This window comes from Bufo gargarizans, chromosome 1 (genome assembly GCF_014858855.1).
Source record: "Bufo gargarizans isolate SCDJY-AF-19 chromosome 1, ASM1485885v1, whole genome shotgun sequence".
Classification (NCBI taxonomy): domain Eukaryota; kingdom Metazoa; phylum Chordata; class Amphibia; order Anura; family Bufonidae; genus Bufo; species Bufo gargarizans.
In genome coordinates, this window is record NC_058080.1 from 498,150,316 (window position 1) to 498,164,871 (window position 14,556).

Sequence of the window (14,556 nt, forward strand, 5' to 3'; positions counted from 1 at the left end):
GGGTCTAACCAAAAAGCAAGAATTGCGGTCATATTGGTCCACAAACCCAATTCATCACATGACCATGTTCTCTGCTGCCATGTCCAGGGCACGATTTGAGGCCATCCTGCGTTTCCTGCACTTTAGTGACAATAGCACCTCTCGTCGCAGAGGCCACCCAGCTTTTGACCGGCTCCACAAAATCCGGCCCCTCATAGACCACTTCAACCAGAAATTTGCTGATTTGTATACCCCTGAGCAAAACATCTGCGTAGACGAGTCACTTATACATTTTACCGGGCGCCTTGGCTTCAAACAATACATCCCAAGCAAGCGCGCCCGGTATGGGGTCAAATTGTATAAGCTCTGTGAAAGGGCCACAGGCTATACCCACAAATTTCGGATCTATGAGGGTAAAGATCAGACCCTGGAGCCGGTCGGTTGCCCTGACTACCTGGGGAGCAGTGGGAAGACAGTCTGGGACTTGGTGTCACCCTTATTTCTCAAGGGGTACCATCTTTATGTGGACAATTTCTACACAAGTGTGCCCCTCTTCAGGCATTTGTTCCTAGAACAGATTGGCTGCTGTGGCACCGCGCGAACTAGTCGCGCGGGCCTCCCCCAACGGCTTGTTACCACCCGTCTTGCAAGGGGGGAGAGGGCTGCCTTGTGTAATGAAGAACTGCTCGCGGTGAAATGGAGAGACAAGCGTGACGTTTACATGCTCTCCTCCATTCACGCAGACACGACAATCCAAATTGAGCGAGCAACCAGTGTCATTGAAAAGCCCCTCTGTGTCCACGACTATAATTTGCTCATGGGAGGGGTGGACTTCAATGACCAGATGTTGGCTCCGTATTTAGTTTCCCGACGCACCAGACGCTGGTATAAGAAGGTGTCTGTATATTTAATTCAATTGGCTGCATATAATAGTTTTGTTCTCTACAGTAAGGCTGGGAGAACAGGATCCTTCCTCAAATTTTCAGGAAGAGATCATCGAGAACCTCCTGTATCCAGGAGGTTTCGTGGCCCCATCCACCAGTGTAGTTAGCCGTCTACACGAGCGACATTTCCCCAATGTCGTTGCTGGTACCTCAACCCAACCGTCACCCTGAAAAAGATGTTGTGTCTGTAGCAGGAGTGGAATAAGGCGTGACGCCCGCTATTTCTGTCCTGACTGCCCTGACAACCCTGCCCTATGCTTTGGAAAGTGTTTCCGGAAGTACCACACACAGGTACACTTGGCATAGGGATCACATCTCACAGGACAGGCACACAGGGCTATTAGGGCCCATTCACACAGAGCTACTGCAAACCTCTCCTTTCACCTGGGACAAAGTGCATAATGTACTTCGCCACATCTTTGGGCGATTTGCGCTTTGCACATTGTCCCATGGGGAAGGAGAGGTTTGTCCTATAAAGGTAAAAAAATAAAAATAAATCACCAGTAAGCAAAAAAGTTTACGTTATGTTCAAAAAGTTAGTGTTTATATGTTCTGTTCAAAAGTTATTATAAAGTTAATAAATTTATTGCGTTGCGTCCTGGGTTTTTTTTTTTTTTTTTTACCTTTCAGGTGGACCAACCGATCGACCAGCTGCAGCACTGATGTGCATTCTGACAGAAGCATTGCGCTGCTGTCAGATTACACACAAGTCGGTGTATGCGGCGCTGCAAGATGAGATTTCTCCTCTGCAGTAAAAGATACGTTTGCCGAGGCATATGAGCTGAGGAGGTGGCGGTGTTCATATGCTTTGGCAAACACTTTGTATATAAAAAATAAAATAAAAAATCCCGGCAATGATTTATTCATCCACATCGATTGATGTGAATGGAGAAATCTGGTTTGCCAGGGCATACGAGCTAAGTGGGTATGGATGTTGGGCGGAGCTCCTATGTCCTGGCAGACGCCTTTCCCCCTCCTTTTTTTTTTTTTTTTTGGCAGAGATTTTTTTCATCCACATTGATCGATGCGAATGAAGAAATCTGTGCCGTTCATTTTTTCTTTCAGCCCAGAGGCTGAACGGAAAAAAATCTCATTACCTGTATGCTCAATAGAAGGAGAATAGCAGAGACTCCTAATGCTGGCCATAGATGTAATGATTGCGGAGACCCTCAAATGCCAGGGCAGTACAAACACCCCACAAATGACCCCATTTTGGAAAGAAGACACCCCAAGGTATTCGCTGAGGGGCATATTGAGTCCATGAAAGATTTAAATTTTTGTCCCAAGTTAGCGGAAATTGAGACTTTGTGAGAAAAAACTAAAAAAAAAATCAATTTCTGCTAACTTGTGCCCAAAAAAAAAAATTTCTATGAACTCGCCAGGCCCCTCATTGAATACCTTGGGGTGTCTTCTTTCCAAAATGGGGTCACATGTGGGGTATTTATACTGCCCTGGCTTTTTAGGGGCCCTAAAGTGTGAGAAGTCTGGGATCCAAATGTCTAAAAATGCCCTCCTAAAAGTAATTTGGGCACCTTTGCGCATCTAGGCTGCAAAAAAGTGTCACACATGTGGTATCGCCGTACTCAGAAGTTGGGGAATGTGTTTTGGGGTGTCATTTTCCATATACCCATGCTGGGTGAGATAAATATCTTGGTCAAATGCCAACTTTGTATAAAAAAAAAAAGGGTAAAAGTTGACTTTTGCCGAGATATTTATCTCACCCAGCATGGGTATATGGAAAATGACACCCCAAAACACATTCCCCAACTTCTCCTGAGTACGGCGATACCACATGTGTGACACTTTTTTGCAGCCTAGGTGGGCAAAGGGGCCCATATTCCAAAGAGCACCTTTCGGATTTCACCGGTCATTTTTTTTTTTTTTTTTTTTTTTCCAGATTTTGATTTCAAACTTCTTCTCACGCATCTGGGCCCCTCAAATGCCAGGTGTAACGGACTGTTTCAGCAGACAAGGGGTTAAAATCCGTTTAGGCGATATGCCCCTTTCTGAGAGACAGGCAGAGTTACTGCAGAACACCAACCTCCCGAACTGGATACAAAATAGCACTCCAAACTGGAACCTCGCGAATAGCTGTCAGCAGACGAACAGGAAAAGCATATCAGTCAGTCTCCAACAGCATACAGGGAATCCCCCCAATAACGAGACAAGGCTCCGTGTTGAGGGTCAAGCAGTGCTCAGGCTGGGTGTGCCAGCACGTCAGGTTTTTATTACAGTTGTTGCAAATACAGGTCCGCCCGCAGGGTTTTGAAATGCAACCAATCAGTATCTTACAACACACACAATGCAAGTACAGCAACCAATCGTTCCCGCCCCCAGAGGACCAGAAGGGAGACTGCGACACAGGACCGATACAACATATCCCCACAATGCATCATGGTTTCCTCCTCTCTGTCCCAGAGACAACCGAGAGCAATCCAATTATCTCTGAGGACAAAGGGGAGATCGCCAATACACATGTAGAGACAACAGGACAGACATCACCATTTAAACACACAATGGCACACCCCCACAGCAAACACAGACATTTAACATATCCCCAGATAGCTCAAGTCTGAGTGCATATCATTAGGTGAATGGCACTCAGAATACACGAATACAATAATATTAGCTATCTGGGTACCCTCACATAACATACAATTTAACCGAACGCATAATAACACAAAATACAATTCCACAGACAGATTTAAGCTGTGCGGCCGGTCTGTCTTCTCCTTTAAAGTTACTATGGGCCATAATCCTGAGGCAAGAGGCTTTTAAACAGCCCTCTCCAAAACCCCGTGGCGAGGTTGGTTTCGCCACACATCGTCCCCACCCCAGGGAAGACTAACCAGATACCTGACCTCACGCCGGTCGGTACCTGAGTTAGTCTGGCAGCCCACCCACAACCAAATACTGGACCTGTTGAATTTAGTAGCCTGTCTCTGTCCAGTGAATCCACCAAGGTTATATTGGTAGCTGCTACTCCCGGTCTCTGAGTTGCTCCCTGGCTTGGAGTGGAGGTTGCTTTGTGGGCAGGGATCAGCGGGACTCTGCCCTGGTACCAGCGCTACCATGGAAGAAGTCTGGTTGTTGGAGGGGGAAACCGACTGTCTCCCCTTTGGCTAAACAGCCCTGTTGCAGGGGGACAGGAACAACTTGGTCCGTTATACCAGGGCAGTATAACTACCCCACAAGTGACCCCATTTTGGAAAGAAGACACCCCAAGGTATTTTGTGATGGGCATAGTGAGTTCATGGAAGTTTTAATTTTTTGTCACAAGTTAGTGGAATATGAGACTTTGTAAGGAGAAAAAAAACAAACTTGTGACAAAAAATAAAAAGTTCTATGAACTCACTATGCCCATCAGCGAATACCTTAGGGTGTCTACTTTCCGAAATGGGGTCATTTGTGGGGGTTTTCTACTGTCTGGGCATTGTAGAACCTCAGGAAACATGACAGGTGCTCAGAAAGTCAGAGCTGCTTCAAAAAGTGGAAATTCACATTTTTGTACCATAGTTTGTAAACGCTATAACTTTTACCCAAACAATTTTTTTTTTTTTTTTTTTTTTTGCCCAAACAAATTTTTTTTTATCAAAGACATGTAGAACAATAAATTTAGCGAAAAAATTTTATATGGATGTTTTTTTTTTTTTTATGGTGCAAAATTTTACAACTGAAAGTGAAAAATGTCATTTGTTTGCAAAAAAAAATCATTACATTTCGATTAATAACAAAAAAAAGTTAAAATGTCAGCAGCAATGAAATACCACCAAATGAAAGCTCTATTAGTGAGATGAAAAGGAGATAAAATTAATTTGGGTGGTAAGTTGCATGACAGAGCAATAAACCGTGAAAGTAGTGTAGTGCCGAAGTGTAAAAAGTGGTCTGGTCATGAAGGGGGTTTCAGCTAGCGGGGTTGAAGTGGTTAAGCTAGGGGAGCTGAGGTGGTTTAGGCTACTTTCACACTAGCGTTCGGGCGGATCCGTTCTGAACGGATCCGCTCATAATAATGCAGACGGAGGCTCCGTTCAGAACGGATCCGTCTGCATTATATTAGCTAAAAAAAGCTAAGTGTGAAAATAGCCTCGGACGGATCCGTCCAGACTTTCAATGTAAAGTCAATGGGGGACGGATCCGCCTGAAGATTGAGCCACAGGGTGACATCTTCAAACGGATCCGTCCCCATTGACTTACATTGTAAGTCTGGGCGGATCCGCACGCCTCCGCACGGCCAGGCGGACACCCGAACGCTGCAAGCAGCGTTCAGCTGTCCGCCTGTCCGTGCGGAGGCGAGCGGAGCGGAGGCTGAACGCCGCCAGACTGATGCAGTCTGAGCGGATCCGCTCCATTCAGACTGCATCAGGGCTGGACGGAGGCGTTCGGGTCCGCTCGTGAGCCCCTTCAAACGGAGCTCACGAACGGACCAGCGAACGCTAGTGTGAAAGCAGCCTAAAGTGGGTTTTGGAAATTTTCTGAAACATTTCAAGATTTGCTTCTAAGCCTTCTAATGTCCCCAAAAAAGAAAATGTCATTCACAAAATGATCCAAACATGAAGTAGACATATGGGGAATGTAAAGTAATAACTATTATATGGGTATCGCTGTCTGTTTGTTTTAAAAGCCGAGAAATGTAAATTTGAAAAGCTGCAAATTTTTTATTTTTAATGAAAAATATTAACAAAAATGTACCACTATCATGAAGTACAATGTATCACGAGAAAACAATCTCTGAATGGCTTGGATAAGTAAAAGTGTTCCAAAGTTATTACCACATAAAGTGACACATGTCAGATTTGCAAAAATCGGTCTGGGATTTAAGGTTAAAAGTGGCTCGGTAGTGAAGGTGTTAATGCCGCATGTCTTTTGCCAGTGATTTATTTATTTTTTCATTGTCTCATTTAAAGAGCCATAATTTCTTTCAGTTGCTGTTTGAGGGCTTAGTTTTTGCGAAATACATTGAATTGCGTTTTTAGGAGATATTCTCCATCTCTATTTTGATGCCTTAATGCATTTTGTTCTGCCATCTTATGTTCTCTTGCTTTCTAGCTTACCTCTGTATATATTCGTTTCTGTTTTCTCAGGGGGATTCTAAACGTTTCACACTTGTGCTTCAGCAACCCACTCAGACTGCTTCTGGAGCACCGCAGGGTCAACGCCACGTGGTGCTTGGTGGTCTTCCGGGAAAGCTTGTTCTTCAAGGAAATCAGTTGGCTGCTCTGACCCAAGCCAAGACTCAAGGACAACCAGCCAAAGTGGTGACAATTCAGCTGCAGATGCAGCAGCCTGGTGTGGCCGGACAAACGCCACAGAGGTTTCAGATTGTCCAGCAGACACCAGGTGGCCTGACTATTGGAGGACAGCAGGCACATATTATAAGTCAGCAAGGTGCTCAGAGGCTTTCAGTACCTCTCAAGGTTCTCTTACAGCCACAGGTGAGTGGAAAAACAGTTTGAACCATAATTCTAAGTTATCCAAAATAAAAGGAGGCAAAGTGTTTGTTATGCATACTGGGTTCAGATGATAGGAATTGTGTTAACTGCTACAATTGATAGGACTGATGACTGAAACCAATGGGATCTGTCAGGGACTGTTCGTTAGGCTTCAATGGAAATAACATGATGTTAGGGGTGGGCGATATGGCCTAAGATCTTTATTGCGATAGAATTTGAAGCATGTGGGATATATATATTGCGATGTTATTTTCTTTATGTATACAAAAAATTCAAATTGCAAAACTTTTCAAGAGATTTTTAATGTGTATTGTGTAACAGATCTTCTTTTTTTTTTACCAAACAATGTAAAGATGAAGAATAAGTGTTGGTAAAACACACATCATACATGTCCCTCAGAGCCAGTGCCATCAGCCCCATGGCATTTGCCGTCATCATCATCATACATGTCCCTCAGAGCCATTGCCATCAGATCAGCCCTATGACTATCCTTTGCAAATAGATCTCCAGCCCCCCCAGAAGAATCGCTGTTATTATACTTGCCTTTTCTGCAGGGTGCTTGGCAGCAGCTGGCTGGAGTCCGCAGGTGTTGCGCCTTCTTCCCAGCATGCATTGGGCGGGACCTGACGTCACACACAGCGTCAACCAGCGGGCTGATGCTGTGTGCACACCAGGCCCTGGCCAATACACCGCTTCTTCAATTCACTACCGCTCCGTGGTCATATCGCGGTCCGGCAATATAGACCAAATCGCCCACCCCTACTTGATGTGACTTAAATTTCTAAAAATGCCATCTGTCTAGGCTTACACAATACACACAGGGCTTTGCACTGCCCCCAGCTGTGATGTGAAAGCCCCCGACTGCTTTAGTAATGACAGTGTGTATATCGGGCATCCTCCATGTCCATTATATACAAGATGCCTCCAGTACTCTGTTACAGGAGCTCAATCGCCCCTATCATCGACTTGTTTCTGCACCAGCATCAAAGTACTGGAAGCCAGGAACGGCCTGAAGCAGTCAATGACCACCTCCATCATTGACGCGGAAGATGTCTGGCCTGTATGTGTACATCATCTATACCAGGGCAGCCAGAGGCCTGCCCTATCACAGCTAGGTGACCGTCCAAAGTCCTGTATACTTGCATTAAGCAAACATGGCTGCTTAGGCCATTGTTTAAAATTGAAGTCTTAATTGGCCAGTGCAGAAACCATGATTAGGCTTTTTATCGAAGCGATTACCCAGACATTTATCATCTTCCAGATCATAGAGCCAAACAAGTCCTACCAAATACACCACAAAAGCACAAACATCGATAAAGTTTACATTTTTAGGACTCTTTCGTACAACAATTTGCAGACCACAAACCTGGGATCCGCAAAACTGAGGCACCAGCCGTATGCACCTCGCATCATGGTGTGAAACCATTGACTTCAGTGGTTCCACGATCAGTACGATGCGGCCAAAAATAGGACATGTCCTATGGAACTACATGCTAAATCCTAATATTTGCATGTAAAAGTTGGTTGGTGTATTACTATGGTCTTGGCATTTAATTCACATTCTTTGGATTTCTTTAAGGGGTTTGTGTCATTAGCTTCTCTTCATTCTAAAGTTTATTTTCATCAGTTCCTCCTCGGATCTTTATTTAATTTTTTTTAAATTTACCTCATTTACCGTTTTCTTATTTCCCGTGCTTGAATCCTATTTCCTGGTTTGTCATGCCTTATAGCGGTGAGATGTGTCCTGCCATCAGCAGATCACGTGGCCCTAGCCACGCTTCCTACGTTACAGGGCTCCAACAGTGGATGATTTGTCACAGGGCGCAGTTGTAGGCTAACTACTTTAGGTAGTATTTAGGGAAAAATGATATAATGGTGATATCCACTGGTTGCGATAGTGGCACAACCCCTCTAACATATGCAGCACTGAATGTAGATGTGTGGTATGTAGGGATCGACCGATTATCGGATTTACCGATATTATCGGCCGATATTGAGGATTTTGAACGGTATCGGCATCTATTTTGCCGATATTCCGATAGCGTATGAGGAACACAGATCGCGCTGCTGACGGCGCTCTGTGTTCCCCTTAGCAGCACAGGGGAGAAGGAAGCAGTCTCTCCTCCCCCTGTGCTGCCGCTGCCGCCAATGAGAGGAGGAGGAGGGAGGAGAAGAGAAGGGGAGGGGCTGTGGCCACTGCGCCACCAATGAAGCTTAATCTCTCATTTATTCATATACAGGAGGCGGGAGCTGCAGAATCACATAGCCGGCTCCCGACCTCTATGAGCAATAGCTGCGATCTGCGGTAGTTAACCCCTCAGGTGCCGCGGATCGCAGCTATTGCTCATAGAAGTCGGGGGCCGGCTATGTGATTCTGCAGCCAGCTCCCGCCTCCTGTATATGAATAAATGAGAGATTAAGCTCCATTGGTGGCGCAGTGCGCCCCCCCCCCCCCAAGCCCACCCCAGTATTAATCATTGCGCAGTGTGCCCCCCCCCCCCCCCCCCAAGCCAAGTATTAGACATTGGTGCAGTTCCGCCCCCCCAACCCCAGTATTAGACATTGGTGGTGCAAAAATGAGAATTCCCAGAATATCGGTATAAATTATCGGCCTTAAAGTTCACAAATTATCGGTATCGGCCCTAAAAAATCTATATCGGTCGATCCCTAGTGGTATGTATGAACTCCTCACATCTTAGTTTTTTGCAGACTACATTTTATTGTGCAGAAGAACCTTTGCATTTTAGTCGCAAACTTGAATTGTCCAATTTTTGCTTCTAATCTGTTTGCTGTAGAGTGTGCATTTGTAATAAAGTGGTGACATGTCCCCAAGCGGCACAAAACCCAGCGGTGATGTGCTCCTTGTATACACGTGATGTCTGAGGCCAGCGCATGGCTAATGTGGTGCACGGAAGGAGTGATGAACGGGCCCTCAGCGCAGTAAAAATTCAGGGAGCAGATGAGTGTGGGTTTCTTTTTCTTTAGGTACAACGGTGTCCTTCCAGTTATTCATACATTTCTAGCAGGAATAGCAGAGTACCGTCATTACACAGACTTGGGAGACTAGCAGTACAAGCCATTCGTTATGTCCAACTGTATGTAGCGTAGAATCTTTTTCTTATAGGTCCGAGTTCCGTGTTGGTAAAGATATAGAAAATGTGAATTCTCTGTGGCCTCACTAAAAATCTCTGCAGGTCCACGTCGGTTCTGAACAGGAGTTGAAAGGATATATTTACTTTTGCAGACAATTTATTGCTCCAGTGCATCTTGCATGAAAAATGAAACCACTTGTACAACACTGATTGTAGGGCTGCAACCATTAATCGATGTTATCGATAGTATTCGATAACTGGATTTGTTGTCAACGAATCCCGTTAGCAACGAATCGCACGATTATTCGATGAGCGGGCGATCAGGCGCTATGCCTGCGGGTCCTTGAACTTTAAATTCCGCATCTTTATTACCTTACAATGAAGCTCCAGTAACAGGCAGAGCGGGCGGCGTAACATCACTTACTCACGTGACGCGCAATCTCCGCCTGCTCCATGCATAAAGTGGGCGGAGCAGGCGCATTACGTGAGTAAGTGACGCTACGCCGCCGCCTGCTCTGCCTGTTACTGGAGCTTCATTGTAAGGTAATAAAGATGCAGTGATTTAAAGTAAAAGTTACTGCCGATTAAGGAATATTGCTGTTATGGGGAGGGGGATCTGTGTATGGCACTGTTATAGGCGCTCCCCATAACGGCGCCGTCCACAGGTCCCGCTCCCCATAACGGCGCCGTCCACAGGTCCCGCTCCCCATAACGGCGCCGTCCACAGGTCCCGCTCCCCATAACGGCGCCGTCCACAGGTCCCGCTCCCCATAACGGCGCCGTCCACAGGTCCCGCTCCCCATAACGGCGCCGTCCACAGGTCCCGCTCCCCATAACGGCGCCGTCCACAGGTCCCGCTCCCCATAACGGCGCCGTCCACAGGTCCCGCTCCCCATAACGGCGCCGTCCACAGGTCCCGCTCCCCATAACGGCGCCGTCCACAGGTCCCGCTCCCCATAACGGCGCCGTCCACAGGTCCCGCTCCCCATAACGGCGCCGTCCACAGGTCCCGCTCCCCATAACGGCGCCGTCCACAGGTCCCGCTCCCCATAACGGCGCCGTCCACAGGTCCCGCTCCCCATAACGGCGCCGTCCACAGGTCCCGCTCCCCATAACGGCGCCGTCCACAGGTCCCGCTCCCCATAACGGCGCCGTCCACAGGTCCCGCTCCCCATAACGGCGCCGTCCACAGGTCCCGCTCCCCATAACGGCGCCGTCCACAGATCCCGCTCCCCATAACTTTCTAACCTCAAGTTTAGCTAAGTGACTGCAGGACAGAGACACAGCATGCTGTTCAAATGGAAGTTCTTGGATGTGGTACATCACACGGGGGCATACACAGATCTCATAGGGCCCTACAGCAAAACTTAGTATGCACCTTTCTACTATGTGCGTCTTGGGGCTCATTCACACGAACGTGTGATGCCCGTTGCCGTATTGCAGATCCGCAATACATGGGCACCGTTCCGTGGCCATTCCACATCACAGATGCGGACACATTTATTTCAATGGGTCTGCAAATCTGGAGATGCGGAACGGAGCACTATGGAGTGCTTCCTGTGGTTCCGTGCCTAAGCACCTCAAAAAGATGGAGCAAGTTTTATCTTTTTGCAGAACGGACGGATCACGGACCCCATTCAGGTGAATGGGTCCACGATCCACATGCGGCTGGCCAACGGTCTGTGCCCGCAATTTGCCGTCCACAGTACTAGCACAGAGCCCTTACGTTCCTGTGAGCAATCCCTTATAGATCACAGCCATGGGAATGGAGGTATAATACATGGTTTGTCAGACTGTGGAGAGTGAGGAAGCCATCCAAGTCTTGAGTCAGGCTACACAGGCGGGTTCAGAAATTTGTGGAAGAAGATTTAGTGTGTGTGTATATATGTGTGTGTGTGTGTGTGTGTGTGTGTGTGTGTATATATATATATATATATATATATATATATATATATATATATATATATATATATATATATATATATATATATATATACAGTCATGTGAAAAAATTAGGACACCCTTTGAAAGCATGTGATTTTTTGTAACATTTTTAATAAAAGGTTATTTCATATCCGTTTCAACAATACAGAGAGATTAAAGTAATCCGACTAAACAAAGAAAACTGAAGAAAAGTCTTTTCAAGATCTTCTGTAAATGTCATTGTACAAAAATGCCTATTCTAACTGAGGAAAAAGATAGGACACCCTTGCCCCTAATAGCGAGTGTTACCTCCTTTGGCTGAAATAACTGCAGTGAGACGGTTCTTGTAGCCATCTACCAGTCTTCGACATCGGTCTGAGGAAATTTTACCCCACTCCTCAATGCAGAACTTTTTCAGCTGTGAGATGTTTGAGGGGTTTCTTGCACGTACAGCCCTTTTCAAGTCACCCCACAGCATCTCAATGGGATTCAAATCTGGATTTTGACTTGGCCATTCCAGGACTCTCCATTTCTTCTTTTTCAGCCAATCTTTGGTTGATTTACTAGTATGTTTTGGGTCATTGTCATGTTGCATGGTCCAGTTCCGCTTCAGCTTTAATTTTCTAACTGATGGTCTCACATGTTCTTCAAGCACCTTCTGATACACAGTAGAATTCATCGTGGATTCTATGATGGTGAGCTGACCAGGTCCTGCTGCAGCAAAGCAGCCCCAAACCATGACACTTCCACCTCCATGCTTCACAGTTGGTATGAGGTTCTTTTCTTGGAATGCTGTGTTTGGTTTACGCCAAACATGTCCTCTGCTGTTGTGTCCAAATAATTCAATTTTGGACTCATCTGTCCAAAGAACATTATTCCAGAAGTCCTGGTCTTTGTCAACTTTATCTCTGGCAAATGTCAGTCTGGCCTCGATGTTTCTCTTGGAAAGCAAAGGTTTCCTCCTTGCACACCTCCCATGCAAGTTAAACTTGTACAGTCTCTTTCTGATTGTAGAGGCATGTACTTCTACATCAACAGTAGCCAGAGCCTGCTGTAGTTCTCGAGATGACACTTTAGGGTTTTTGGAGACCTCTTTTAGCATCTTGCGGTCTGCTCTTGGGGTGAACTTGCTGGGGCGACCAGTCCTGGGCATGTTGGCAGTTGTTTTGAAAGCCCTCCACTTGTAGACTATCTTCCGGACAGTGGAATGGCTGATTTCAAAATCTTTTGAGATCTTTTTAAATCCCTTCCCAGACTCATAGGCTGCTACAATCTTTTTTCTGAAGTCCTCTGACAGCTCTTTTGCTCTCACCATGGTGCTCACTCTCACTTCAACAGTCAGGAGCACACCAAACTAAATGTCTGAGGTTTAAATAGGGCAAGCCTCATTCAACATGCAGAGTAACAATCTACTAATTATGTGCACCTGGTGTGATATACCTGTGTGAGATCTGAGCCAATTTAAGAGGGAATACATGTGAGGGTGTCCTAATCTTTTTCCTCAGTTAGAATAGGCATTTTTGTAGAATGACATTTACAGAAGATCTTGAAAAGACTTTTCTTCAGTTTTCTTTGTTTAGTCGGATTACTTTAATCTCTCTGTATTGTTGAAACGGAGATGAAATAACCTTTTATTAAAAATGTTACAAAAAACCACATGCTTTCAAAGGGTGTCCTAATTTTTTCACATGACTGTGTGTGTGTATATATATATATATATATATATATATATATATATATATATATATATATATATATATATAATCTATCGCACACAGTACAGACCAAAAGTTTGGACACACCTTCTCATTCAAAGAGTTTTCTTTATTTTCATGACTATGAAAATTGTAGATTCATACTGAAGGTATCAAAATATGAATTAACACATGTGGAATTATATACATAACAAAAAAGTGTGAAATAACTGAAAATATGTCATCTTCTAGGTTCTTCAAAGTAGCCTCCTTTTGCTTTGATTACTGCTTTGCACACTCTTGGCATTCTCTTGATGAGCTTCAAGAGGTAGTCACCTGAAATGGTTTTCACTTCACAGGTGTGCACCGTCAGGTTTAATAAGTTGGATTTCTTGCCTTATAAATGGGGTTGGGACCATCAGTTGCGTTGTGGAGAAGTCAGGTGGATACACAGCTGATGGTCCTACTGAATAGACTGTTAGAATTTGTATTATGGCAAGAAAAAAGCAGCTAAGTAAAGAAAAACGAGTGGCCATCATTACTTTAAGAAATGAAGGTCAGTCATTCCGAAAAATGGGGACACTTTCAAAGTTTTCCCAAAGTGCAGTCACAAAAACCATCAAGCGCTACAAAGAAACTGGCTCACATGCGGACCGCCCCAGGAAAGGAAGACCAAGAGTCACCTCTGCTGCGGAGGATAAGTTCATCCGAGTCACCAGCCTCAGAAATCGCAGGTTAACAGCAGCTCAGATTAGAGACCAGGTCAATTCCACACACAGTTCTAGCAGCAGACACATGTCTAGAACAACTGTTAAGAGGAGACTGTGTGAATCAGGCCTTCATGGTAGAATATCTGCTAGGAAACCACTGCTTAGGACAGGCAACAAGCAGAAGAGACTTGTTTGGGCTAAAGAACACAAGGAATGGACATTAGACCAGTGGCAATCTGTGCTTTGGTCTGATGAGTCCAAATTTGAGATCTTTGGTTCCAACCACCGTGTCTTTGTGCGACGCATAAAAGGTGAACGGATGGACTCTACATGCCTGGTTCCCACCGTGAAGCATGGAGGAGGAGGTGTGATGGTGTGGGGGTGCTTTCCTGGTGACACTGTTGGGGATTTATTCAAAATTGAAGGCATACTGAACCAGCATGGCTACCACAGCATCTTGCAGCGGCATGCTATTCCATCCGCTTTGCGTTTAGTTGGACCATCATTTATTTTTCAACAAGACAATGACCCCAAACACACCTCCAGGCTGTGTAAGGGCTATTTGACCATGAAAGAGTGATGGGGTGCTGCGCCAGATGACCTGGCCTCCACAGTCACTGGACCTGAACCCAATCGAGATGGTTTGGAGTGAGCTGGACCGCAGAGTGAAGGCAAAAGGGCCAACAAGTGCTAAGCATCTCTGGGAACTCCTTCAAGACTGTTGGAAGACCATTTCAGATGACTACCTCTTGAAGCTCATCAAG

At 45.5% G+C, this 14,556-nt stretch overlaps 1 protein-coding gene across 5 annotated transcripts in view; it reads left to right on the forward strand.

The window, feature by feature from the left end:
• The window catches only part of CHD8 (chromodomain helicase DNA binding protein 8), a 99,362-nt gene that overhangs the window by 19,716 nt on the left and 65,090 nt on the right, over window positions 1–14,556 (forward strand). For all 5 annotated transcript variants that reach the window (XM_044274658.1, XM_044274650.1, XM_044274675.1 and 2 more), the window contains exon 3: window positions 6,005–6,355. In XM_044274658.1, coding sequence (XP_044130593.1) covers window positions 6,005–6,355 — 351 coding nt within the window. The remainder of the gene's footprint in view (window positions 1–6,004; window positions 6,356–14,556) is intronic.